At 44.0% G+C, this 27,821-nt stretch overlaps 1 protein-coding gene across 1 annotated transcript in view; it reads right to left on the bottom strand.

The window, feature by feature from the left end:
• The window catches only part of BAZ2B (bromodomain adjacent to zinc finger domain 2B), a 3,835,724-nt gene that overhangs the window by 1,736,186 nt on the left and 2,071,717 nt on the right, over positions 1-27,821 (bottom strand). Inside the window, exon 16 of the mRNA XM_044074749.1 lies at positions 20,988-21,195. Within this exon, the coding sequence (XP_043930684.1) occupies positions 20,988-21,195 (208 nt within the window). The remainder of the gene's footprint in view (positions 1-20,987; positions 21,196-27,821) is intronic.

Raw genomic sequence — 27,821 nt, 5'->3', positions numbered from 1 at the left:
GATGCCAGGCATTTCGTAAATACTCTGGGCGTAGTAGATAAGCCAAAGGGCAATGCAGAGAATTGATAATGCGTCATACCTGCCAAAAATCTGAGGTATCTTCTGCAATCTTGTCTGATAGGGACATGCAGGTATGCCTCTTTGAGGTCCAACGTTACCAGCCAAGACTCCTTGCCCAGCATGGGAAGAAGCTGCTGTAGTGTGAGCATTTTGAATTTGGGTACCTCCAGGTATGTGTTTAGAATTGAGAGGTCTAAAATGGGTCTCCAGGCTTTGTCCTTTCTTGGTACTAGAAATAGTCTTGAGTAAAAACCTTGACCTTGCTCCTTTGTAGGTACCTTTTGAATTGCTTTCATATCCATGAGAGCAGAAATTTGCGTTTGTGCCTCTGCCCATTGGTTTGGAGGCAGATTTGGCATGCCTCTCATCCGTGGTAAAGTGTGGAAATGAAATCTGTAGCCTCGGGTAATAATATCCAGAACCCATTTTTCCTTTGTTATGATGCGCCAATTTTGTGGAAATAGAGCCAGTTTTCCTCCCAAAGGTGCTGCCAGGGCAATTTTGCTTGGCAGGCGAAGAGGGAAGTCATTGTGTTTGTTTCCTGAAGGGTTGAGATCTTTCGTCACCACCTCTGAGTTGTTGTATGCCATTGTCTAGGCCTGAAAGAACCTTGTGGCTGTCCTCTGCCCCTTGGGCGTCTGTACCTACCCCTTTGGGGTCTGTCTGATGCAGGAAAGGACCAGTTTTTTGAAGGCCAGTTTCTGCTGAAACGAGGAGGTTGTACCTGTAAAAAATCTTTAACTGTCTGCATAGATTTTGCCTTTTCTTCCATTTTCTTTAAAACTTCCTCTGCTTTGACACCAAATAACACATCTTTCTGCAATGGAGCATCCAATAACTTAGCTTTGACATGTTCTGGTAAGGCTTGCTCTTTTAGCCAAGCATGTCTACGTATTACAGATCCTGTGACAGCTGCTCTACATGAGGCTTCCAATGAATCAAAACCACACTGTAAGGTATGCTTTCCCACCTGTTCTGCTGCATGCAGCAAATCCTGCATCTCTTTGAAATCAGGTTGATCTGTCTGAGGGATCATTTTCTGCTTTAACTGTGTAATCAAGTACTGCTGGTATTTTAGCATGTGGAATTAGCAGTTTAAGGCCCTCATGGCCAAAGTGGCAGACGTATACACTTTCTTCCCCCATCTTTCTAATTCTCTGGAATCTCTTTCAGAAGGTAGTGGATTCTTAGCAGTAGAGGCCTTAACCCCTTTGGGACCCTGGGAAATGGTTTCGGGGTCTGCAACAGGGCTTTTATATAGAAACTTATGAGAATCAGGAACTCGGTAGTATCTGCCTGGTTTAGCTGGTGCAGGAGGTAAGGAATCTGGGTTTAGACTAGATTCGGTGTAAACATCATCCAAAATGTCTAAAACTGGAGGAATTGCAAGGGGTCTATGCTGTGGAAGAAGAAGAAACTCACGGAGTCTTTTCTTAGAGTCAGAGTCATCTTGGCCTTCCCAGTGGAAGTGTTTCCTCATGTAAAGTTTCCCCAAAAGAGTAGTCTTCAGGGGGGGGAGACAGAGGGAATGGACTCTTCAGCATCTGAGTCTTCATAAGGAGGGAAGGAATAATCCTGGTCCTCAGAGTTAGCTGAGGAAATGGATGCTTGGTCAGAGGAAGGATAATCTTCCTCCAGTCTGGGCCTTTTGTCAGAAGGGGGTTGTGAACCCCTGATAAGGGTAATTAAATCCTCAGCATCTGTTTTTTAGGCATAAGGGCCTGTGGGGGGGGGGGGGTCTGTGGACCCGGTTTCCTAACTTTTAAGGGGGCTTTAAGTTTAGCATAAGACTTAATAGAGATAGTTGTCGGTTTGAAGACACCGCCACATAACGCAAGCACTCAGGTCTCTCAACAGCAGGTACAAGTACGACTCAGTCACTGTCCACGCTGGTGTCAACGACCTGAGACGTACCTCCTTGGACTACATGAAAAGGGACATCGAGGAGCTCTCTGATTATGTAGCGCAGGCAGGTATGACCCTGACCTTGAGCAGTATCCTACCTTCACCTACAATGATGCCACAATACAGTGATAAGATGATCAGCTTTAATAATTGGCTTAAATTCTGGTGTCATTCAAAGGGGATCCAATGTCTGTCTGCCTGGGATGACATGCTGGACAAGCCACGCTGCTTCAAGGACGGCTTGCACCTGTCACCCCTGGGCTTCGGATATTGGCAAAGGCTCTTGCCACCCCATAGTGCCTTTTTAGGCAAGGCTCAAATTCTAAACCTACCACCCTAGAACACCAAAAAGGAAAAACTAAGGGTAATGCTGCTCAGTGCCAGAAGTCTCAATCTCAAGATGCACGCTCGAGGCCCTTCTCAATATGGAGAACATCGATGTCTGTGCTGTGACAGAAACCTGGTTCAAGGCTCCTGAGAGCACCCCAGCACTAACAGGTTTCACCTCATATCATGCGTTCCGGCCCCAAAATCCGGACAACACCAAGAAAGGAGGGGGGGTGTCCATATTCATAAAGGACACCCACACCTCAAGGTTGGAGGCAACGCACGATGCATCGGAGACCATCCAGGTGCAATTAACCATAGGCAAGACTGCTCTGCAATTTGTAGCATGTTACAGGCCACCCTCTCAAACTCAGGAACCTCACATGGCCTTCCTGAAAACATTGGAGGGGATAAATGCATCTCCAAACACCATCATACTAGGTGACTTCAACTACCCTAATATAGACTGGGAACACTACTCAAGCCCGAACACTCTAACCCAAACATTCCTGGAGTTCATAAACTCAAATGCCATGGAACAACTAGTCACCATCCCCACAAGAGGAGAAAACATACTTGATCTCATCATCACGAACATGGGATCAAAAAGTTCAACACCGGAAGTATACCCCTCACTGGTGAGATCAGATCATAAACTAATCTCGCTGGAGGTCCTCATCCTGCCCCCACCTGAAACAAAAAGACCACAGTGAAAAACTTCTCAAAAGCCGATTTCACACTTCTAAAAACTAGTGTGGTCTCCTTTAAGGCCCCTGAGCCAGCGGTAAACATTACTCAAACCACTGAATCACTTACAAATGCCTTCTACCAGCACCTACAGGACTGCATGGATCAGGCAATCCCAAACAAAACTAAGACTCTCTGTACCAAAGGCAAGCGTCCAGTCTGGTGGACCCCAGCCATAAACAAGCTCTACAACAAAAGAGGAAGCTACTACAAGATAGAGCAAAATCCTTGAAAGGTAAGACACCTTTGATCATTATAAGTAAAAATCTAAGAGCTTTCATAAAATCATCCAAGGCAAATTTTGAGAGAAAAATCGCCAAGGACTCTAAAGACAATCATAAGGCCTTCTTTAGCTATGTTAGAAACCTAGGAGGAAACTCCCAGATATGCTCAGAATTAGTTCAAAATGATGTGAAAATTACTGAACCTACACACATTGCCAATATACTGGCTGACAGGTTCAGTGCAAACTCCCAAAAGGAGAGATATCTATTCCAGAGGATTGTAGCCCCCAAACATCTCCAACGCCCAGGTGAGAACTGCCCTCACTAAGGCAAAAACACAGCATCCATGGGACCGGATGGTGTCCCCGGCTGTGTGCTTCATGAACTCAACGAGGAATTAAACCCACAGTTAGGACAGCTGTTTAATCTTAGCCTCACCTCAGGATACGCACTCAAGGAGTGGCGCCTGGCGACTGTGGTCCCACTTCATAAGGGCGGTGCCTCCACAGACCCTGGAAATTACCGCCCCATTAGCTTGACGAGCCTTATCTGCAAAGCCATGGAGAGGATCATAATGGAACTCATAAATAAAGACATAGGGAACTTGCAGACTTTGGATCCAACCCAGTTTGGCTTTGTCAAAGGCAGATCCTGCCTCTTAAACTTGGTTGACTTTTTCGAGACAGTCACCAAGGCCATTGATGAGGAAAGGCAGTCCATACAGCCTACCTCGACCTTGGAAAGGGCTTCCACACAATACCCCACTCAGGTATCATCCAAAAACTCATCAGCTTGAATGTAAACCCATACATCACAAGATGGGTTGCAAACTGGCTAAGTGACAGAACCCACAGGGTCAGAGTTGCTGGAGCCATGTCAGACTTAAAGCCTGTCACAAGTGGTGTCCCACAGGGCTCAGTCCTGGGTCCACTCTTGTTCGGCATCTACTTTTCTGAAGTACAAGCAAACACAGGAGGGTTATGGCTGACAAAGTTTGCAGATGACTGCAAACTGGGCGCCATAGTCGAAAACACATCTGACACAGATATCCTCCAGAAGGGCCTCACAGAAATGGATAACTGGTGCCAGAGCCATGGCCTGAAGTTAAACGCCAAAAAATGCATAGTCATACCCTTCGGGAAAAACAAGGTCACCCCTAGCTACCATATAGGTGGCAATCCACTGAGCACAGAAAAGTCATCAGGGATCTGGGGACCCAAGTTGACAGTAGCCTTCGCTTGACACTCATGTTGCTAAAGTAGTTAGGAAAACCTTCTATATCGCCCACCTGATCATGAAGGGATTCACATCTAGATCAAGGGAGGTCATCGTCCCCCTGTACTCATCACTCATTAGACCTATGATTGAGTACAATGCCCCGTTCAGAATGTATCTGACCAGACACCTGCTGCAGCTTGAAAGGCCCCAAAAGTTCCTCACCAAAAGGATAAAGGGTCTCAAAAATATGTCTTATGCTGCCCGACTGAAAGAACTCCAGCTCTATTCAGTCTCATACCGCTTGCTCAAAGGTGACCTGTGCCTGACATATAAGGCCATGTCAAACCCAGATTTGATGAATACGCTTCACCTCAAAAAATCTAGATCCCTCAGAACCACAAGGGCGGGAGACTTAAACCTTGACACGGTTAGAAATAGAACGTGCTGGAGGGACAGATTCATCACCCAGAGACTCCCTATGCTGTGGAACAAAATCCCGGTACATGTGAGGCAGAGCACCTCGCTGGCCTTGTTCAAGAGGAATCTTGACCAATGGATGGGAGATCGCAGATATACCCCAGGGATTACTTCAGTGTCACTGCTTGACAGAGGCACAGAAAAATGATAGGCATAGTTTTTATTCAAACTAAAGGGGTGGCGAAAGCCACATAACTATGGGCTAGGCTTATAAATGCCCTTGGGCAGATAGCCTAGTATGAACCTATGAACCTTCAGAAACTGAAGGCCTGTCCAAAATCTCCGGATCACCGTCAGGGTTGGCGTCCGAGGGGTGAGATGGAACCGGCTCCTGAGGCCCAGCTGATTCGGTCTGGGAGGCCATCAGAATTTCTAAATCAGCGGTAGTCAGGGGCTGCGCAGGCGCCTCGCTGAAAACCGGAGAACCGGCGGCAGGCCTTGCTGAGGCCTCGGTATCTGGTCTTGGCCTTGGTTGCCTGTCCTTATCCTTGCATTTTTTAATCATTGCTGATGTCGGTTGCTCCGACGACATGCTATAGTTAAATTTTCTGCCAAAATAATGTCGGGCGAAATCTGCCCGACGCTTGATTGTACGTTTGTTGAACCTAGCACAAAACCGACAACCAGAGACGTCGTGGTCTAGGCCTAGGCAAGGAATACAATAAGAATGAAAATCCTTATGAGGTATTTGCTTCCCACAAGAAATGCAATTATTAACTTTGTCTGACATCAGTCTGAGGCAAGAAAAGTTTCCCCAACAGGGTACTTAGCTTTAGAGAAGACTTTGGGCTGAAATTCAATTCAAAAATCTCAGGAGCTAGCCGACCGGCACTTGTGAACTGCTTCTGCTTCGGGCACCGCGCGGCAAGAAAGACCGAAGAAAATGGCGTCGGCTGCCTCTTTTATCAACCTGTCGCACTGACGTCAGGGAAGAAGTGACGACAACTGACACCGGACCAAGACTTTGGGGTTCGGCCGACTGTGGGACCGCCTGATGGCAGGATACCCCAAGTGTGATGACTGCAGCAGTATAACACGATGAACATCTGTGGAGGCTGCTACTCCTGATTTAAAAAGGTCTGAAAGATATTCTAGCACAACAGAAACATGGGCTGCAAAAGGGTCCATTTGTTTATCTTATAGCCAGAGAGAAAACCTCTTCCATTGCTGCGGTAGAGTAGTCTGGTGGATGATCTAGGAGATTCATCAGAATGTCACGCACTGGGAAAGATAGGTCCATGCTGCCTGGCAATCATTGGAAGTGGATAAACCAAGTTGTCAGCTTCAGGCTGGATAGGTTTAGATGAACCAGATACTGCAGGTGAGAGATCAACTCTGGAGTTGGACTGAGAATCCATGATCAATCTAGCAAATGAGACCACATGAAGGGAAACCAAACTTGTCGAGGCCAATATGGAGCAATGAGGATCACTTTGCTCTTCAACCGACGAGCTTTCTTGAGGAACAGGGGAATGAGGGGTATCAGAGGATAGGCATATAACAGACCCGAGGACCAATCATGGACTACAGCATCTCTCGGTGACTGTTCCCGAGGGGGGATCAGAACAAAGTAGTTGCTGCACTTGTGACTGGACGGGGATGCAAATAGGTCGCAGCAAGGCTAGCCCCACCGGTCGAAAATCTTCGCCACCACTAGAGGACTGAGAGACCACTCGTGAGGTTGTAGAATGCATCTGCTCAACTTGTCAGCTATCACGCTGGAGCTCCCAGGAATGTGCGTCGCTATCAGAAAACGGTTAGAGGCTATTGCCCATTGCCATATTCTCATAGCCTCTCGACAGAGTGGGTATGATCTGGTTCCACCTTCTTTGTTGATGTACTACACTACTGTCATGTTGTCTGACTGAAATGCAATAGTCCCTGATGGAAGGATCGATTGGAATGTTTGCAATGCTAGCAGCACCGCACTCAGTTCTAGGACATTGATAAGCAGATGGGCCTCCATCTGTGACCATGTGCCTTGGACCATCTTTCCCTGAAACAGCCACCCCCCACCCCATCAGGGAGGCATCCGTGATCACTGTGGCATTGGGCTGGTGAGGGTTGTTTGACATCTGTCAGAGCAAGTCCTGTTTGCAGACCTTGGTTATTCGAATCGGAAAAGATAAGGGGTGCTGGGATGGGTACCATTGAGTAAGAAGCAGCCATTGAAGAAGCCTCATGTGTAACCTTGCTAGAGGGACTATGGTGATGGAGGCTGCCATTGATCCCAGCTGTTGAATAACGGATCGAGCTGAGGATAGATTTTGTGAAAGTATTGCCTGAACCTGTTCTTTGGTCCTCTGAATTCTGTGATCTGGTAGAAAGGCTGTACAAGTCATTGTGTCCAGAATCACTCCAATGTACTCTAATGAGTGAGTCGGAGGAAGGTTTGATTTCATCCAGTTTATCGATATTCCGAGCTGCTGCGCAGTGTTTAGGGTGCAAGTCAAGGCCTGATCCAGTAGACGTCCTGTTGGGGCAGTAATGAGCCAGTCATCTAGGTAGGGAAACACCTGGAATCCTTGAAGCTGCATGTGAGCTGTGACTACTACCATGCACTTTTTGAACACTCTGGGGGCTGTAGTGAGTCCGAAGGGCAGTACGTGAAACTGGTAATGACTGGGTCCCACCCGGAAGCAAAGATATCTTCTTGAGCACCTTTACACCTTTATGTGGTAGTATGCGTCTTGAAGATCTATGGAGCACATCCAATCGTCTTTTTCCAAAAATGGAAGTATAGACTGAACCGTGACCATCCGGAATTTTTCTGTCTTTACAAATTTGTTTAGGGTGCTGAGATACAAATTTGTTTAGTGTGCTGAGATCCAGAATCAGTCTCCAGTCCCCTGTCTTTTTTGGCACCAAAAAGAATCCTGAATAGAAGCCGGATCCTGTCTGGTCTGGGGGGACTGTTTGGATAACTCTTTTTTGAAGCAGCTCTGATATCTCTATAGCTGCAGTTTTCCTTTGACTGGGTGGCACGTCGGGTAAGCTTCTGGGTAAGGGGGGAGTGAATAAGAAAGGAATATGGAATTCTCTGGTGATGAGCCTTTGTACCCAAGCATCTAGTTATGGTTTGCCAGGCAGAAGGGTACAAGGAAAAACGACCCCCGACAGCTTCCAGAAAAAAGCAATTGGGCTGCTCCTCAGGAGCGCTGATAGGGCCTGTCCAGAGAAAAGATTGCCTGGAACCCCGGTTTCATGGACCTCCCCTGCCTCGAAAGGGGCATCTTCTGTTAGAATTCCCCCTCCTGCCTCTAGGGGAAAACTCGGCCTGAGAGTCATGGAAAGGAGCCTGAGACTTTTTGTGCCACATTTTCCCACTCTTCTCATTCCTAGAATAGAACCGCTGAGGAGAAGATAAACGGACACCCACGGCAGACAGGGTCTTACCGTCCTGTTCACATCTGGCATTATATCTTCTACCTTGGACCCAAACAAAGTAGTGGTCTCAATAGGGGCAGTAAGGAAGGAATCCTTGAAGGGATCCGCAAAGTCACAAAGGTGCATCCAGGCATGGCATCTCATGACTATGCCTGCACCCATAGCTCTCGCTGCTCCCTCAATAGCGTGTGATATCAAATGCACTGAGGAATTGGAAACCGATTCTAGGGTCGCAGAGAGGCCACCTTGTCTCGGACCTCATCAGAAACTGCTCCTGCCAAGGTCTCAGAGAGTTTGGACACCAAGTCTCTCTGTAGCTTTGTGAAATGCGCCAGGTAGTTCAAGGACCTAACAGCAAAGGTCGATGATGCAAAGACTCGCTTCACTAATCTGTCCACCACCCGGGATTCCTTATTGGGCAGGTGAACAGTCTGGCTCTCCTCTGCCAGTTCCTTCTTTGTAGTGGCAGCCACCACCATGGCATCTACTGGGAGACCTTTCGACCAATGGGATCACTCTTCTGGGGAGAAAGGATTTTGTCTGGCCTAGGAGGTATGGCCTCCACAGAGTCCGGTGCCTTCCACACACACTGTACGAAGAGCTCATCGGCAGGTGGGGTAACCCAGGAGGTAGGGTGGCAGGCACGAAAAGCCTGCAGGAACACAGACTCCTCTGAGAAAGGGTTAGAGGACTTCCATTTACCTCTCTATTTTAAAATTTCGAGGTCATCACCAAAGGAAACCTCATCAGAAGGTGATCGTGGGCACCCCTTCCCAGTCATCGTAATCTGTATCTTCGGTTAATGACTCTTCCATGGAGTCCATGTGCTTCCTCTTACACATAGTCTTATGGTGGACTTCTTCAGTGGGAGACTCTGGGGAAGGCTGCAAGGACGGGCTCTCCAGGTGGAGAGTGGCCAGAGACTCTTGAGCCCGGTGTCCGGGGATTGCGACTTGAGACAGCTGAGGCTCAGAGGAAGTAGTAGTCTCCAACAGAGGCGGCCAAGAAGCAGCAGCCAGTGTCGTCTCCAAGACCTTGAAGGCCGGCCTGCCCAAGGATGGATGCCTCGAAACTTCCACAGAGGTCGAAGGAGTATAGATAAGGAGTCTGTGGTGAAGGGTGATCGACTCCAGAGGGGAGAGAGACTTTTGAAGGGGTAGGAATTCCTCTGCCCAAAAGCAGCTGGTCTATAAGACACACCATATTATGTTCAGAAAGACTTCTGGTAGACCTCATTGAAAGCCCTGAAGGCGATTCGGGCCTCTCCAAAAAAGGGCTAGCACGACCACTGAAAAAAGATGTCTGTATAAGTAATGTCTGCACCGAAACTGGCTGTGTTTGTATAGTATGCGCCACTAAAGCCAGCGCAGAGGCGGTATGCACCGAAATCAACAGTGCACAAGATTCCTGCACCGAGAACGGTGTCGTCAAAATTGGAGTTGTCTGCACCAAAACCATTGGTGCCGAAAAGGACTGCACCGAAGAAATGGTCAGTGCCGAGGGGATCTGCACCAAGAAAACTGTTGGCGCTGAAGGCGTTTGCACTGAAAAAACTGTTGGTGCTGAAAATGTCTGCATTGAGAAAATGGACGGTGCTGAAGGAGTCTGCACCGAAACTTCAGTCGGTGCCAAAGATGACTGCGCTGATATACCAATCTGTGCTGAGGAAGTCTGCACTGAACTAGTTGGTGCCGTAGTAGTCTGCACCATGAAGGCTGACATCTGCATTGAAACAATGGTGTAGAGGGACCAGCAGACATAATCGGAGACAGAGTCAAGTGAGTCAGTGCTGAAGCAGCCACTGGCACAGATGACTCTGACAATTTAGCCTTTTTATGTTTCAATTCCTTAGGGTCTTCCAGAGAAAGACGATGGAAGAGACTTAGACCTTTTATGTTGTTTGAAAGGAGGAGAAGATTCCTGCGACCCAGAAATAGCCTCGCAGAAAGGGGTCTTAAGGAGACCCTTTAGTACTAGTTTATTTTTACGTTTGTTCGAAGTCCTGGCAGAAAAACCTTTACAAATCTGACAGGGCGGCTTCACTGTGAGATGAGGCACACCCAAACAGTAAACACTCAAGTCATGTGTGTCAGAGTGAGGCAGTTGGTGTCCGCACTCTGAACACCTCTTAAAGCCTGGACTCCCTTTCTTCTCCGACATTATATCCACAAAATATTCAAAAACTAGACACACATACACTGTAGCAAGGCCCACGGGTGGACGATGAAAGACTACCAACAAAGGTAGTAGAAGATACCGAAAAGGTACAAGTAATAAAGAATAAGAAGATACAACTTAATAAAGTCAAAAAAGAAAGAATTCTGTGAGAAAAAAAACTCAAAAGTTATCAAAAATATACACTTAGCTGGAGAGGAACGGATCGACACTGGTGAACAGCAAAGCGGCAAACAAGATCTGGGATAACAGGGAGAAGGGCATGATGGGTAAAATCTTAACTCGAGAGGTTTGTGGCTGATGTGAGCTTGAAAAAAGGCCGGCTTGGTTCCGAGATCGGAACCAAATCCCAAGAGTAAGGAATAAATGAAGATTAACAACATCAGATTGTTAGTTACTATGAAAGACTAAATTATCTAAACTTGTAAAGCATCTCATGCAGACATTTAAGAGGAGACCTTATTCAGGTATGCAGGTCATTTAGAGACAATTACTGGGAATGTTTGGTGTTATCAAAAACTAGTAGAGAATCATCAGACAACCTATGAAGAAGATTCCATATGAATGAGAAATGTACTAATTGGTTCTTTGAGACAGTAGCTGATGCATATAACAGACCACCAAATTACATTAAAGCAAACACTAGTTTAGATATTCTTAAGAACAGATAAACGCAAGTAAGGTCACAGCTGGAACAAATGGATCAATGGAAAGAAGAAAAATAAAAATATTCCACAACAGCATCCAACGATCCAACCAAAAGTCAGGGAAGATGTAATATGTATAAAATAAATAGATTTATTTCAGTAAGCGCTTTCGTAGTGACTAAGCACCACTTCATCAGACCTTTCATTACATACATTAAAAAGCCTCCTTATATACTGCTACCATTAAAACTAACAGCCTATCAAAAAGTCTTTCTTATCATTTAAAATAGTCACATTCACCTTTAACAACTAGTAAGTCATAGGAGACAATGCAAAACATAAAAATATAAAATCTGTTAAGAAAACCACATATGCCAAATTTCAAACAACAAACATATATAGAAATTAGCTATGAAATGCATATGTATCTAGCATAAAAGTAAATACAAAAACAACGTATGTACAGCTACTTACATAGTGTTCTATTTTTCAGGATATGCTTAATTGGAATTCTATCGTTTAACCCCTTGCCTCTAGCTGCCCTCAAAAAGGTGGCTTTTCAATGTATGTAATGAAAGGTCTGATGAAGTGGTGCTTAGTCACTACGAAAGCGCTTATCAAAACAAATCTATTTATTTTATACATATTGTGGCTTCCCTGACTTTTAGTTGGATCGTTGGATGATGTCGTGGAATATTTTTAAGAACAGACTAGACACTAATTATGGGAACTACTGTTTTTGTATATTGGCAGGCTAGAAGGGCATTATTGCCCATGACAGAAACATATGTATGTATGTACAAACTGTTCTAATACCAAAAACCACACAAGTACAGAAACACACACAGAAAAATAAAGGCAATGGAGCAGTGGTCAACGGCAACTCAAACAGAATTTAATGTACATCCAAAAAGGGGGATAGTGGGTGGGTACTGCCACTAAGGCAGTGTGCTCTACAAACATCTACTATTCAAGCTAAGTAGGACTCGTGCAACTGTACTATGTTCAACTAACATACTGCCTTACTGGCATTTGGATAGATTCCCAAAGCTTACCCAACCTGGGAGGGGGAAGGATAAGGGTCTGGGAGCCCCTGGAGAATGGTCCCATTGAAGCTTGTTCTGGATCTAGAAAAGGGATCTAGCTTGTAGTGCTTTGAAAAAATATGGACAGAGGACCAAGTTGCTGCCTCTAGACTACTTCTAGAGTCCACTACTTTCCAATGTGCCACTGATGAAGAAACGGCATTGGTGGAATGTGCTTTTAACTTGCCCGGATTTGTCTGGCCATGGCTGATGTAAGAAAAAAATAATACCAAAGGGCAACCAATGAGCCATAGTTAGCCTACAGACACAGTATGACCTTTCTTTTTCTGGGTAGGAAATTAAAAGTGTTTCAGCCTTCCTGAAAGGTTTTGTTCTGTCAAGGTATTAACTGAGCTGCTGGTGCACATTCAAGGTATGAAGCATCATCACTCTCCCTTACTCTTAGGTTATGGGAAAAACATGGGAGGTTTAAAGACTGACTGAATGTGAATTCTGAGAGCACTTTCAGCATGAAAGATGGGTTCTATCGCTGTGGAAAAGTACAGTTGTGTACCTATCATAAATGTAGATGTTCGAGTGTATTCACGGTTGCAGTCATTACATTTGGGTTATCCTGCTGGCAGGCTACCCCCAGTCGGCCTGAATTCCAAAGTCATGGTCCGGCGTCGGTTGCTGTCACCTCTTCCCTGACGTCAGTGCACCAGGGGTATAAAAGATGCAGCCAGCGCCATTTTCTTCAGTTTTTCTTGCCCCAGATGTCAGGTGCCCCCAAAAGGGTAGGCTAAAAAAATTCTGATCATAAAAAAGCATGCACATAAACGTCATCTACAAGCAAATACACCACATAGGTTGTATAGAATAGAGAAGTACAGTTAAGTCCTAGCAATGAAAGGGAGATGGTGGGAGGGTAACCTGGACTGCAACAGTGAATACACTCGAACATCTACATTTATGGTAGGTACACAACTGTACTATGTTCATCGTGTTTCACTGTTGCAGTCATTACACTTGGGTTGAATCCCAAAGCTGAGGTTCGGTGTCTGGGCCTAAATAGAATTAGAAGTGGCTATGAGGCCCTGCAGAACTGCAGTGGCAAAGCCTGCTCTGGATTTAGAGTAGAGTTAAGTGGTAGTGCTTTGTGAAAGTGTGCACTGAAGTCCAGGTTGCAGCCTCTAAAATGTCCTTGGTTGGTACTCCTCTGAGGAAGGCTGCTGAAGTGGCTGCTGCTCTGGTAGAATGTGGCCTAATGCCCTTAGGCACTGATTTGCCATGTTGTGAATAGCAGAAACGAATGCAGTGGCCTATCCATTTTGAAATAGTCTGCTTTGAAATAGCTTTCCCTTGCGATCCTGCAGCATATGCCACTAAGAGTTGCTCAGTCTTTCTGAAAGCTTTAGTCTTGTCCAAGTGAAAGCATAGTTGTCTGTGTATGTCCAAAGAATGCAGAAGTCTCTCCCCCTTATTCTGTGGGTTTGGATAAAAGGTAGGCAAGTGTATGGTTTGGTTAAGGGCCACACTGGACACTACCTTAGGCATAAATGTTGGGTTTGTCCTTAGAGAAACCCTGTCCGGATGGAAAATAATAAAAGGTTCCACAGCCATTAGTGCCTGTAATTCTGAGAGACTTTTTGCTGAAGTTATTGCTAGGAGAAGAGCTGTTTTCCATGATAAGTATTTTTTCTCAGCTGTATTGGCTGTCTCAAAAGGAGGCAGTGTGAGTTTTTCCAAGACAAAATTGAGGTCCCATGCAGGTATTGGAGCTCTCCTTGGAGGTCTTATGTTTTTGGCCCCTCTGAGATACTGCCTTAGCAGTGGATGAGAGAAAATTGGTGGGTCCATATTGTAATGAGCTAAAATGTCAGAGGCATGGATCTTAATTGATGAGAAGGATAGGCCTTTGTCCAACATCTTGGTTAGGTATTGTAAAATCTGAGGAATATTTGGAACAAGCGTGTCAATTCCTTGTGCCTGGTTCCAAGCACAGAATTTCTTCCATTTTTCTGCATAAGATTTCCTGGTGCTGGGCCTCCTGGCCTCCAAAATAACATCCATAACTGCTTTAGAGAGAGGTGTGTTCTGAATGGTTACATTATCCACCATGCAGCCATACTTAGGGTTCTGAGTTGGCTGTGGAGGATCTGATTGTTTTGTTGGGTCAGCAAATGAGGAATTTGAGGTAATATCCAGGCTGGGCCTTGAGACAAGCTCTTTAGGATTGGGTACCAGTGCTGGCGTGGCCAGTCTGGGGCAATCAGGATAATTTTTGGCTTCTCTTGTCTGACCTTTAGGAGTACCTTGGAGAGGAGACGCAGAGGAGGGAAGGCATATACTGAGAGGGCTTTCCAGCTGAATGAAAGGGCGTCCACTTTCTATGCTTGTTTGTGATAAGTCCGAGTGCAGAATCTTTGTAGCTGGCAGTTGTGAGGGGAGGCAAATAGATCTATGTCTGGGCATCCCCATTTCCCTGTTATCATTCTGAAGATTTGTGGATCAAGTTTCCACTCGTGAGGATCCATGAGGTTTCTGCTTAGTTCGTCTGCCAAGGTATTTGTCCTTCCTGGCAGGAATTGTGCTTGCAGGTGTACTTGATAAGTCAATGCTGTGTTCCACAAAGTCATGGCTTGTCTGCAGAGGGGGTAGGAATGTGTGCCTCCTTGCTTGTTTATGTACCACATGACTGTAGTATTGTCAGTCTTTATCAGCAGTTGTCCTGGATGAAGTAGGTCCTTGAAGGCTGTCAGTGCATTCTGTACAGCTAGCATCTCTTTTTGATTGATATGAAGATGTATTTGGCTTGTGGGCCATGTGCCCTGAATACATTTTCCTGCCATGTGTGCCCCCAAGGCATAATCTGATGCATCTGTTGTAAATGTCTGCCTGGCTGTGGGTAAAGCGAATGGCTGTCCCTTGTTGTGATGACAGGCCTGTGCCCACCATCGAAACTCCTGTTGCAGGCAAGGAATGAGAGTAATTAATGTTTCCAGGCTGTGGTAATGTTGAGTCCAAACACTTTTTAGATACCATTGTAGTTTCCTCATATGCAGTCTTGCATATGGAATTAGCAGAATGCAGGATGCTATGTATCCCAGAGCCTGCAGAATTTTTCTTGCAGATAACTGGGTCTTTGTTGCCATGTTTTCGAAGTAAGAAGTCAGTTGCCTTTGTTTGTCTGGCGTGAGATAAGCCATCTGGGCAGTTGTATTTAAGCTTGCACCCAGGAATATTATCTCTTGAGAGGGTACTAGTTTTGATTTCTTTTCGTTTACTGTGTACCCTAGACAAATTAGCAATCTTTTTACAAACGCCAGATGTTTTAGTAGAATGTCTTTGGTCTCTGCTTGACTAAGACAGTCGTCCAAGTAGGGAAATATTTGAATTCCTCTTTGTCTGCAAAATGCAATTACTGGTGCCAGGCATTTTGTGAAGACCCTGGGCACAGTAGCTAAGCCAAAGGGCAGTGCAGAGAATTGGTAGTGCATTGAGCCAGCTATGAATCTGAGGTATCTTCTGCAAGATTGTCTGATTGGGACATGCAGGTATGCCTCTGAGGTCCAAAGTTACAAGCCAAGCCTTCTTGCCCAGCATGGGCAGAAGCTGCTGCAGAGTCAACATTTTGAATTTTGGAACGTCCAGAAAAGTGTTTAGAATAGACAGGTCCAGAATTGGTTTCCAGGCTTTGTCCTTTCTTGGTACTAAGAAAAGTCTTGAGTAAAATTCTTGTCTCTGCTCTTGTTGTGGCACTGGCTGAATAGCCCTCATGTCCATGAGAGATAAAACTTATTTTTGTGCCTCTGCCCATTGATTGTGTGGCAGGTCTGGCATACCTTTTGCCTTTGGAAGGGTGTGAAAGTGGAACCTGTAGCCCTGAGAGACTATATTTAAGACCCATTTGTCCTGGGTGAGCCTGTGCCAATTTTGTGAAAAAAAAGTGCTAACCTTCCCCCTAGGGGAGCTGCCAAAAGAAAAGTGCTTGGCATTTGCAGAGGGAAGTCATTGGGACTGTTTCCTATAAGGCTGCGACTTGACTTCTCCGCTTTTGGAGGTAGAAGCACCCCATTGTCTGGGCCTGTATGAGCCCTGGGGCTGTTGCCTGCCTCTAGGGTGTCTGAATCTGCCTCTTTGTGGTCTGTCTGCCACTGGAAAGGACCAATTCTTAGAAGGCCAGTTCCTGCTAAATCTGGGTGGCTGTACCTGTAAGAAATCCTTTACTGTCTGCATAGATTTAGCTTTATCCTCCATTTTCTTCAACACCTCTTCTGCCTTAACACCAAACAAAGTATCAAGCTGTAATCGAGCATCCAATAACTTTGCTTTAACATGATCAGGCAGATTCTGTTCCTTTAACCAAGCATGCCTTCTAATAACAGAACCTGTAACTGCGGCCCTGCACAAGGCCTCCAGTGAATCATAACCACGTTGCAAAGTATGTTTTCCCACTTGTTCAGCTGCATGCAATAAATCCTGCAATTCTTTGTTCTCAGAACATTCAGAATTTGTCAACATTTTTTTAACAAACACATTAAGTATTGCTGATATTTGAGCATATGAAACTGACAATTTAAAGCCCTTTCAGCCAAGGTAGCAGAAGTGTAGACTTTTATCCCCCATCTGTCCAGAGCCCTAGAATCTCTATCTGAGGGGACAGGGTTTTTAGCAGAAGCAGCCTTGACCCCTTTGGAACCCTGTGAGATAATTTCTGGGTGAGCAGCAGGGTTTTTACATAGAAATTTATGGGAATCTGGAATCCTGTAGTATCTGTCCGGCTTAACAGGTGCAGGAGGTAGAGAGTCTGGAGACAGGCCGGACTCTGAAAATAAATCATCTACTATGTCTAGAACAGGAGGAATTGCAAGAGGTCTGTGCTGAGGCAGTAACAAAGTCTCTAAGCCTTTTCTTCGAATCTGAATAATCCCGGTTCTCCCAGGGGAAATGCTCCCTCATGGTATGCAGGGTTTCCCCAAATGAGTAATCCTCAGGAGGAGAAGCTGAAGGAATAGAATCTTCAGCATCTGAATCATCATAGGGAGGAATAGAATATCCCTGTTCTGAAGAGGAATCAGAGGAAATGGAAACCTGATCAGAGGAATCATATTCAGTATCTTGCCTAGGCCTCTTTTCAGGAGGGGGATGGGAACCCCTGATCAAAGTAATTAGGTCTTCGGACATTTTGAGCATCTGTTTCTTAGGCATAGAAGTCTGCCCTGGAGAATGCTGTACTTGTTTCCTTGTCTTTAAAACTGCTTTAGACTTTGTCTTGGATGCTGAAGTAGGCTTTATATAAAGTTGTGTAGGTCTGAAAACTCCCTCAGAAGCCGATGCCTGCTCAGCGGCTCCGGACCCAACCGAGGGATTGATTTCCGAAGGGCCAATACCTTGAGTATCCAGAGGCCTACTTGTCTCCACGTGAGAGTCGGAGGTGGCCTATGGCTCTGAGGTAGCGGGAGTCAGGGGCTGCGAAAGTGCCTCACTGAGCACCGGCGAACCGGCGACTGGCCTAGAAGAGGCTTCGTTGTCGGTTTTAGACCTCGGATGCCTGTCCTTTTCTTTATCCTTGCGCTTTTTATGAATTCTGGTCGTCGGTTGTTCCGACGGCATTATGTAGTTAATCCTTCAGCCAAAGTAATGAAAAGCAAAATCGTACCGACGCTTTATAGTGCATTGGTAAAATCTAGCACAAAACCGACAACTAGCAAAGTCGTGATCAGGGCCTAGGCAAGGAATACAATAAGAATGAAAATCCTTATGAGCTATTTGCTTCCCACAACAAATACAATTGTTAACTTTTTCTGACATCGGTCTGGAGCAAGAAAAAAGTTTCCCCAACGGGGTACTTAGCTTTATTGAAGACTTCAGATCTGAAATTCAATTACGAAAATCTCAGGAGTCGGCCGACAGGCACTTGCGAACTGCTTTTGCTTCGGGCACTGTGCGGCAAGAAAGACTAAAGAAAATGGTGTTGGCTGCATCTTTTATACCCCTGGCGCACTGACGTCAGGAAAGAGGCGACAGCAACCGACGCCGGACCAGGACTTTGGAATTCAGGCCGATTGCGGGTGGCCTGCCAGCAGGATAATCCAAGTGTAATGACTACAACAGTGACACACGATGAACATGGTAAGGTTATTCCACATGAGAGCTTGCAGCTCACAGACTCACCTTGCAGATGTCAGAACAATAAGCAAAACAGTTTTCCATGTTATGAGCTTCTGCCTCAGAGGCAGGTTGGAAGGGTGTTAAGGTAAATTTTCCCAATATATGGTTGAGATCTCACAAGAGAGGAATTTGTTTGCAAGGGGAATTTCCTACGCAATATCCCTTTCATAAACTGTTTTGCCAAAACAGAGAAAGAAAGGGGGGAATCCACTGGCAGACAAACAGAAATGGCTGGTAAAAGGATGCATACGATAAGCCAATGGAAGTAGCTCACACAAATATTTCAAGACTAGAGAAAAGGATATTAACCTCAAGGGACCTCTGATCCCTTTTAAGCACCACTTAGAAAACCTTATCCATTTGTAAATTGAAAGTTATGTATTTATCACAACTCTAGATCTCTGTGTTGTCTTGTTTTCATCCAGTTCAACCTTTGGGTTATTAAGATCTGACTGGATCAGACCTCAGCAACTTATTTGGAAGACGTGGATGCAGGGCTCTGCCTCCTCTCCTACCCATAATTCTCTATGTTTCCCAAATTACATCATATTTAGTTTCCCTATTCACAACCAATACATTACTCAAACTACAGAATAAGCAGCTAGCCTATAGCATAGGTTTAAAAAAAGAAACAGCAAATGGTGAGGTCCACTTGTACCAAAATATTTCCAAGGAGCAATTTTGGAAGGGGGATGGAGACAGGGATGTTGAACAAGATGAAAACAAGACAACACGGACCAATCATTATGTTAAGGACATAACTTTCATATCCAGTGTTGTCTATTTTCATCCAATTCAACCTTTGGGACAGATTCCCAAGCTACCAAAATCATCTAGGTGGTATCAATTTAATTTAGTCAGACAGAGACCATTGACGTTGGCCTTGACTTCAGAGAAGTAAATGCCAAAAAGGAGCGGTACAAGGACTGATCCCTGAGGGACCCCACTTGTGACTGACCACTTTGTAGAGATGGACTCTCCACCTCTAACTTGCTTGGTCCTGTCTGTGAGCCAGTTAGCTATCCACTGGATGACATACGGGTTTGTACCCAACCTCTTGAGTTTGTCAACAATGCCCAAGTGGGGTATTGTGTCAAATGTCTTGCCCGGGTCAAGGTAGGCGGTATGAACCATTCTGCCCTCATCCATTGCTTTGGTGACCTTCTCAAAGTCATCAACCAGGTTGAGTAGGCATGACCTGCCCTTGACGAAACCAAACTGGGTTGAGTCCAGTGTTTAGAGGTTTACTATATCATTACTGATCATTTCCATGATAATTCTTTCCATGGGTTTGCATACAAAACTAGTGAGACTTAACAGTCTGTAGACTGCCCACTTTTGTGCACAGGGATGACTGTTGTTGTTCTCCACTCATGAGGCATGAAGCCTGTTTAGAGGATAAAGTTAAATTGCAATTCCAGAAGGCCTGACAGGTCATGTTTCATATTTAGAAGGCATCCTGGTATACTGTCTGGGCCCACTGATGCATTATTCTTGGCTTAGACAGAGCATTAAGGAGCTGTTCGCTAGTGACAGCAGGGGAGAGTTGTATTTGACGGTATTCCCGGAGGGAAGGTTGAGGGGGAGAGAGGAGTAAAGTTGGAGCTGAATTTATCGGCCAGCAAGTTTGCTATATCTTCTGGCTCAGTCTACGTGGCTCCATTTATGAGCTGTTCTGCACAAAAATGTGTACTGCCTTTGAGGCTGGGGACATAGCTAAAGAATGCCTTGTGGTTGCCCTTGGCCTGGGAGGCCAAATTTACCTCAAATTTGGCTTTGGTAGACTTTATTAGTCCTCTAAGTTGTTTGTTTAGTTTGATGAGAGTGATTTTATCCTGTGGGGTTCTGCACCTCCTAATATTTTCCATTTTCTTCCTTCTGTTGTACAGTTTATTGACTTTGTTATTCTACCAGGGTGGCTTGTTTTTTGAGTTAGTGTTGTACTTTTTCATGGTGGGTACAAGCAGCCTCTATGCAGCTATTAACATGCTTGTATACGGTTTCTGTGAACAGTGCTGCATAGTGTTCTCAGGGTTTATGGGGGCTTGAAATTTTACCAGGTTATCACTTAACAGCAGTAAGTCAGAGTTAGAGTAGTTCCTGAATATTCCAGGTTTAGCTGGGGGTCTAGGTTTTATTGTTTACTTCAAAGGAGAGCATTCTGTAGTCTGACCTTACCAAGGAAAGTATTACACTAGGGGGTGTGCAGCACTCTCCCATTTTAGTGAGGACCAGAACCAGTATGGTTTGCATCCCTGGCTAGTGTACTGACAATCTGGTCCATGGATTCCTAATATTCATTTTGTTTACTGCAGTATCATTAAGCTCATCAATTTTTGTGTATAACCTATATTCATTTAGTAACATTCTACATGTTCAACAAGGTTTTGCTCACAAAAAAGCCTGCAAGACCAAAAAAACACAGATGACAAGTGTGGAAATTGACACAACACTATACACTTTTTATACAAAGTGTTATATAATGCCACCTTGACAACAGCTCTAGTATTGGGAACAGCTATCTGTAATGAAAGGTTGCACGCGTGGGTATTAAAAGATGTTAAGCCTTAAAACAAAACATAATGAATACTGAAGAAAAGACTAAGTAAAATTAAATGTACCTTGGGCATGTAACCTCCTAAGGAGTTTGACATTATTCTCTGAAAACTCAGGTGTTCCAACATTTGGTGGCCTTCCTTTACGCCGCCTTATTCTCGACTCCTCTCTGATATGCTGTTTATCTGGGTTTGGTGGTCTTCCTCTACGCCCTTCCATTGAGCGTATACGGTGGGCTACCTCCTCTTCTTTTAAAAGGCACCACTGTGTGCCCTGTAAATGAAAACACAAAAAGTTGAATTATTTAAAATCTCTTTATATGTACATACATCTATCAGACTTGTAGGGTGTCTACAAACAGGCCCCCATGATGATTAGCTCAGAAAATGTAAATACTTCCATGATAAAAGCTTTTGTGAATATGTAAACTGCTATTTAGCTAATAAAAAACACCAGTTGCTGTCAATAAAAGCAGCAACTACAGAGGCCCAATGGTTCCTGTAGACTGCCTACATAAGTACCTCATGAAAGAAGCTCAAGTCGAAAGCATGGGCATGACAGAGTCATCCACTGGGAGTCCTCTTGGAGGGGAGGGGAGGACCTCTCCTTAAAAGAAGGATAACCATATCAGTTTAACTACAACAGAAATCCGATGGGCTGCCCACTGTGTTCAGCCCCTCCATCCATCACAATCCGGATTTTTTTTCCACTGGACACTCCAATGCTCGACAAGGGTAGGGAGGTCAATTTCTACAGATTAGGGAGTAACAATAAAGATTTCACAATTACACTGCAATGTTGACAAGTCTACACTTGTGTAACACACATCCCATGCATGACAAAATGGTTCTCCAAGAACGGCAATATTTGGGATCTATCAAAGAGAATTCCCCCAGATCATCAACTAATATAAGAAAACACCTCACATCTAACTCAGGGAACTATGTTTGATGTGTCAACAAATGGGCTGAATCCCGATCAGTATTTCTACCACTGTGGAAAAAATGCTGCAAGACAACTCGGGGACCAAGGTTCAGAAAGCTCAGTACTGAAGTACAAATGTATGAAATAAGCCAAACTCGTTACATTACAGTAATACATGCATAACACCTTGCAATGTAAAGATATAATTAAACATAAATTTAGGTTATAAATGCAAATTCAAAGCAAAAATACTGCATGTCAACACTGAATTTTTGTAAAAACATTTACTATTTAAATAACGTTTTGAGAAAAAAAAATAAGAAAACAAGCCTGAGGGAGTGAGAGGCAACACAATAATGACTGGTGACAACTTACAATGAAGACCAAGTGGCCATGGCATAGATGTATGCAATGGAGACATTCTGGAAGCAAGCAAAGGAAGTGGCCATTTCCTAATGGGCAGTTCACTGTCTGGTAACAAAAGGTAATGCAGTAGGCACTCCACTTTGAAAAGGTTTACTAGGCAGAATGCCCTTCCCTGAAGCAAAGGAAATGAACAGCCATTCAGTCTTCTAAAATGCATGCCTGCTTCAAGTAAAACCTGATCTGACCATGCATATCCAAGGTGTAAAGGTCTATTCTTTTCTCCTCTAGTTCCCATCCAGGCAAAAAAAAAAAAAAAAAAAAAAAAGATGAATGGACTGAATCGGGGACACTTGTAATACCAATTAAAAAAATATGTCTTATTCCCAAGGAATATGCGATAACTACGAAGGAACAGATATAGCTCTCCATGCATGGGATATGTAGTGCTGCGATCTTACAAGCAGATGTGGCTACAAGAAAACATATTCTCTAAAAGACAAACTTCAGCACTGTCAGATCAGCAAGTTCAAATGAGGTACAGCCAAGCCTGTCAGACTGGGGTGGGGGGGGGGGGGTTCAAAGCTAGGAATAGATGCAGCAGTACTTTAAGAAGCTACCTGACTAGCCAGTGTTTAGCTACAATTGTGTCCTCTATAAGGTCACTACAGGCAAAATCACCTGACACAGCTGTGGAATAAAATGAGGCTCAACTCATGCAGGTGCCTAAAATATGCCTGATGACTGATCTGGTATCAGATACCACTCTGCAAAAAATGCTTTATGTTTTTCACATGGCAGGTTAAGTCAGTATGATAAAAGTTTCCAGGCAGCTTCAATCGCTCAAACTCCTGCCAGAAAACAGGCAGAACTACAGGATGTATAGCAGCAGATAGGTAATGACATGAAGCAAGCTGTTATTCCAACCAAGGTGACCCCCCCCCCAATGACTAGTACAGGGAGAGCTTTCTGTATCACCAGAGAACTGAACGCCTGAAACCACACCTTTCATCAGCTACCATAGAGAAGTGAGACTTACTTTTGCTTTTCTTCTCACAACTCTGCAATGAAGCATGGGATTAACAGATTAAACATTCACTGTAAAATTTCCCTTGCCATGCTGGAACAAGTTGAAAAGGGAAAATGGCAAACAATTTTTTTGCTGCCTACTTAAGGAAAGTGCAATCCAGACATAACTCCTGAATTCACAACTCCAGGACTGATCTTGAGGACTAATTCACTGAGTCTGCCAGAGCACTCACCTTCCACTGGACATGAACTGCCAAGTGAGTGATATTTCATAAGTGGCCAAATTCCAAACATATATTGCCCCTCTGCACAGGGATGCAACTACACCCTCTCTTCCTTACAAACCCTGAAGGCAAGTAAGACTGTCCATGGTACCAGCTGGTTAATGTGAAGCCTCTCCTCCTTCTAACCACAGAAGAGCTGAGATTAGCCAACTACTCTGCCAGACAGAAAAGTATCCATCTGCAGGACATGAAATGAGTTCAGCTGCAAGGAAGGAAGGTCTGCAGAAGTTTTGCGGGTAGTACTCCTAACTCTATGGCACAGAGATACGAGTCTCACATCCACAGCAGAAGATTACGGCTCTGCAACAACAGGCACATTACAGACCACAGCAATACCTGCATTTTCAGATACAAACCAAAAAGCCATAAAAGGGTTAGTGTTTGAATGCTTCTGTGCATTCTCACAAAGATTACCCAAATCATAATTTACAAGTCCTCTCAGCAGATTATAGGAGTGTACTTCTTTTTGTTAAATCAAAATTGTTACATTCACTGAAGACATGTCACTGACTAAACATTTCAGAGAATTTTACATACAGCAATACGCCTTTAAAACTCTGTTTTTATAGGGGGCATACCTCTCAGCTGTCCAGATCATGTTTTTGGTCTGTTACTCATAAAATTTGTGGGTTTTTTTGGCAAATCACTGGAGACTGACATAAGTAAATACTGATGGACATTTGAGTATCATAATTCATATCCGTTATAAAATGCATGCTGATGCAAAACTTGTACTAGTAACTTTTTAATTTTATAACAGCAATACTTAAACTATGTCCCTACTTTGAGCCTTTGTTCCCTGAATATTTTTGGCTTCATCCAGATTTCTTGAGCTAAGAGGTTGAGAGCTATGGTGGTTGAATATATTAACTCCAAGGCTGCACAACCGCAAAAAAAAAAAAAAAAAAAAAAAAAAAAAGAAAGGTAAAACACCATTCACTGTGAATCACTGCTGGTGCACAGACTTTTAAAAATATGCGGATCTAAACCAGGGGTGTCCAAAAGGTATCCCTAGGGACACAATATAGCCAACCAACGCATTTTATCTGACCCATAAAATATTGTGCAACAAACTGTTTTGAATGGACAGCTATGTTAGAAATTGTTATATGGCCCCCCCAAAACCTTTCCAGGTATGGTAAGTGGCCCATGAGCCAGAAAAGGTTGGCAACCCTACTCTGGAATAAATTAACTTATAACTCCTACTATCCCAAGATCATGGGCCACACTAGCAGTGAGCAATTATATCCATCTACACTTTTCTATCAAATGTATAGTCCATGTACGCAATGAATTTTATTCAGTGATTTGAGATTCAAACAAATGTGCATGAAATTAAATAAATAAGAACCATATACATATATATGGTATGTATATGTATACACACACACTTCACTTGACTGAAAACTCACTAGACTGAAACTCATATCCCTTGAGCACACTTGACTGAAAGCTTACTTCACTGAAAACTCATTTGACTGAAACTCATTTCGCTGAAAGATATATGCCCTTTTCTCCATTGTAGTGTGATCCTCGAGTTAGTATATATAGTAAGGGGAGGTGGGGGGCACAGCCCCCCACATAGTTTGGGTATATATTGTCTTCTAAAAAGAGTTATTTACTGCAGTTGTAAGTATCCCCACACCCCCCTACTATATATATTAACTCCAGGATCCCACTACACACACACACACACACACACACACACACACACACACACACACACACACACACAGTATATGTAAAGGGGTGTAGGACTGTTGATCAAGCAGCTCAGAGATGCTCAGAATATCGACATTAAAATGTCAAAAGGACAAGCATTGACATGTCCTCCATGGAATGCCCAAGAGATGAGAAGAGATGAGAAAACCAAATAGAAGGGTTTTTGCACTAGGAAAAGCCCCCCCAGTCTCCAGGGAAAGGAAATATTCTTCTACACAGGGATATAAGCACTGCAGAACATCTACTTCTGACTCTATAATGACAATCGTTTGAGACAACAACAGGGAGGATTTCTCCCAGTTTACATCCACCTGATCTACCACTGACTTAGGCAGATGGGACCTTGGTTTAACATCTCACCTGAAGGTCAGCACACTACCACCCTTATACTGCACTGCAGTGCCAGTACTGGAAAAACTGAATCCAAGTACCTGGTGCAGGAATAGAAACCACAGCCTTCTGGTCTGCCAGCTTCAAAGGCTAATGTGCTGTTATGCCACTGACACAGTAGTAAAAAAAAAAAGTTATGTATTTACTATACATTCGATCTGTGTTTTCCATTTTCATTCTTCCTCAACTGTTAGGTTTGGATCTGATCCTCTGATCCAACTCGGATGTTACTAAAACTCATGGTAACCAACCCCTAACATACCCCAAAACTTGTTTGCTGTTTACCTAAAACTGTAATAATGGATGGGGGTTGGTGGGTGGGAAGTTGAAGAAGAATAAAAGTGGACAATACAGATGGAATGTTAAGTACATAACCTTTTTAGCTCATGTCAATTTTCATTCTGTCCCTCAACTATTGGGACAGTCACCAGCTACCTAAAATCCCAGACAGACTCTAAGGAAGGATATTCCTGAGCACAGCTGAGCCAAAGGCTGCTCTTCCCCTCGAGACCAGATCCAGTTTGTAATGAGTGATAAAAGTAAGAGGTTTGTCCCAGGTTGCAGCCACATACACGTCGTCCATGGAAGCTCTAGATAGAAACACTGAAGAAGTTGCAATGGACCTAGTTGAACTGGCTCTTAAAAGGTTTTGGTAAGGTTAGACCCAACTTACTGTACATGAATGATATACAACCCGTCAGCCATTTAGCTAAGGTTACCTTTTTGCAACTGTTTTTATTTTTCAATTTAGCAGCTGCAAAGGACACAAATAATTTATCTTTCTAATTTCTTTGGTTCTATGTAAGTAAAAATGCAATTGTGAACATCTAATAGATGCAACATATATTCACCTTTGTTTGCAAATTTAGGAAAGAAACTGGCAAATTAATGGAATGATTGACAATGGATTCTGACACCACCTTAGGAAGGAAAGAAGCATTGTAATGTGATCCTATCCTTATGAAAGTAAGGGAGGTTTACAGGACAGTACTTGAAGTTCTGAAATTCTACTAGCGTGCGTAATGGTCACTAGAAAAACAGATTTCCAGGTCAGAAACTTAAGATTGCATTCATCTGCTGGTTCAAAGGGAGAATGAATTAAAGCCTACAGTGCTAAGTTCAAATTCCATGGAGAAGTAGGATCTTTGTACAGGGGTCTTAGCAGGAGTGTGCCTCTCAAAAATGCCTTACAAAGTTTAGAAGAGGCCACAGAAGAATTCTCAAATCCAACATGAAAAAGAGAGATTGCTGCTAACTGAACTTTAATTGAGGAGGACTGCTCCCCTCAATAAAAACTGATACCAAAAATTCAAGTATACTATGTACAGGAGCTGAGAAGTGGTCAATGTGTTTTTGTTGTACCAGCAAACAAACCTTTTCCATTTACTTGTGCAAACTCTTCTTGTAGAAGGCTTATGGGAAGATAAAAGAATATGACGGACAAGAGAAGAGAGCACAGTTTGTCTGGCTATTAACAGAAATGGAGAAACCATGCTGTCATCTTGAGGTTTGAGATATCCGGATGAATTATACCTGTCAGGTGAGACAGGAGGTCTGGAATTGGATCCAGAATACAAGGCAGATAAAGCAAATGAGGCCATATGAAGGGGAACCAAATCTGTCAAGTCCAATAAGGTGCAATGAGGATCAACTTGCTCTTCAACCTGGCAGATTTCTGCAGGAATTTTAGAATTAGAGGGATTGGTGGGTAACCTTAAAGTAGACCAGGGGGCCAACTGTGGAGTAGAACATCCCTCGGTGATTCCCCCGGAAGGGGGATTAGGGCAAAATAGCTGCTGCATTTGTTATTTAGGGGGAAGCAAAAAGATCGCAGGAAGGCTGGCCCCACCGAAAATCATTTCTGTCACTTTCATGCTGAGAGACTACTCGTAAGGTAGAAGAATGGTCCTGTTCAATTTGTCTGCTATCCAGCTGGATTTCCCCAGAATGTATGTTGCTATGAGAAAGCGAGTGGATGAGACTTGCCCATTGCCATGCTCCGAGTGCTTCTTAACACAGAGGATAAGTTCTGGTTCATCTTTGTTGATGTACCAAACTACTGACATATTGTTTATTTGAATTGCAACTGTTCTTAAAAGGAGAGCATCCTGAAAGGCCTGCAAAGTGAAGAGCACTGCTCTCATCTCTAACACAGTGACATGCAAACTGGCCTTCTTGGGGGACCAA

This window comes from Protopterus annectens, chromosome 6.part0 (genome assembly GCF_019279795.1).
Source record: "Protopterus annectens isolate FY-2018-M chromosome 6.part0, PAN1.0, whole genome shotgun sequence".
Classification (NCBI taxonomy): Eukaryota; Metazoa; Chordata; order Ceratodontiformes; family Protopteridae; genus Protopterus; species Protopterus annectens.
Note: the sequence above shows the minus strand (reverse complement) of the source record. Positions and strands in the feature narration are given on the sequence as shown.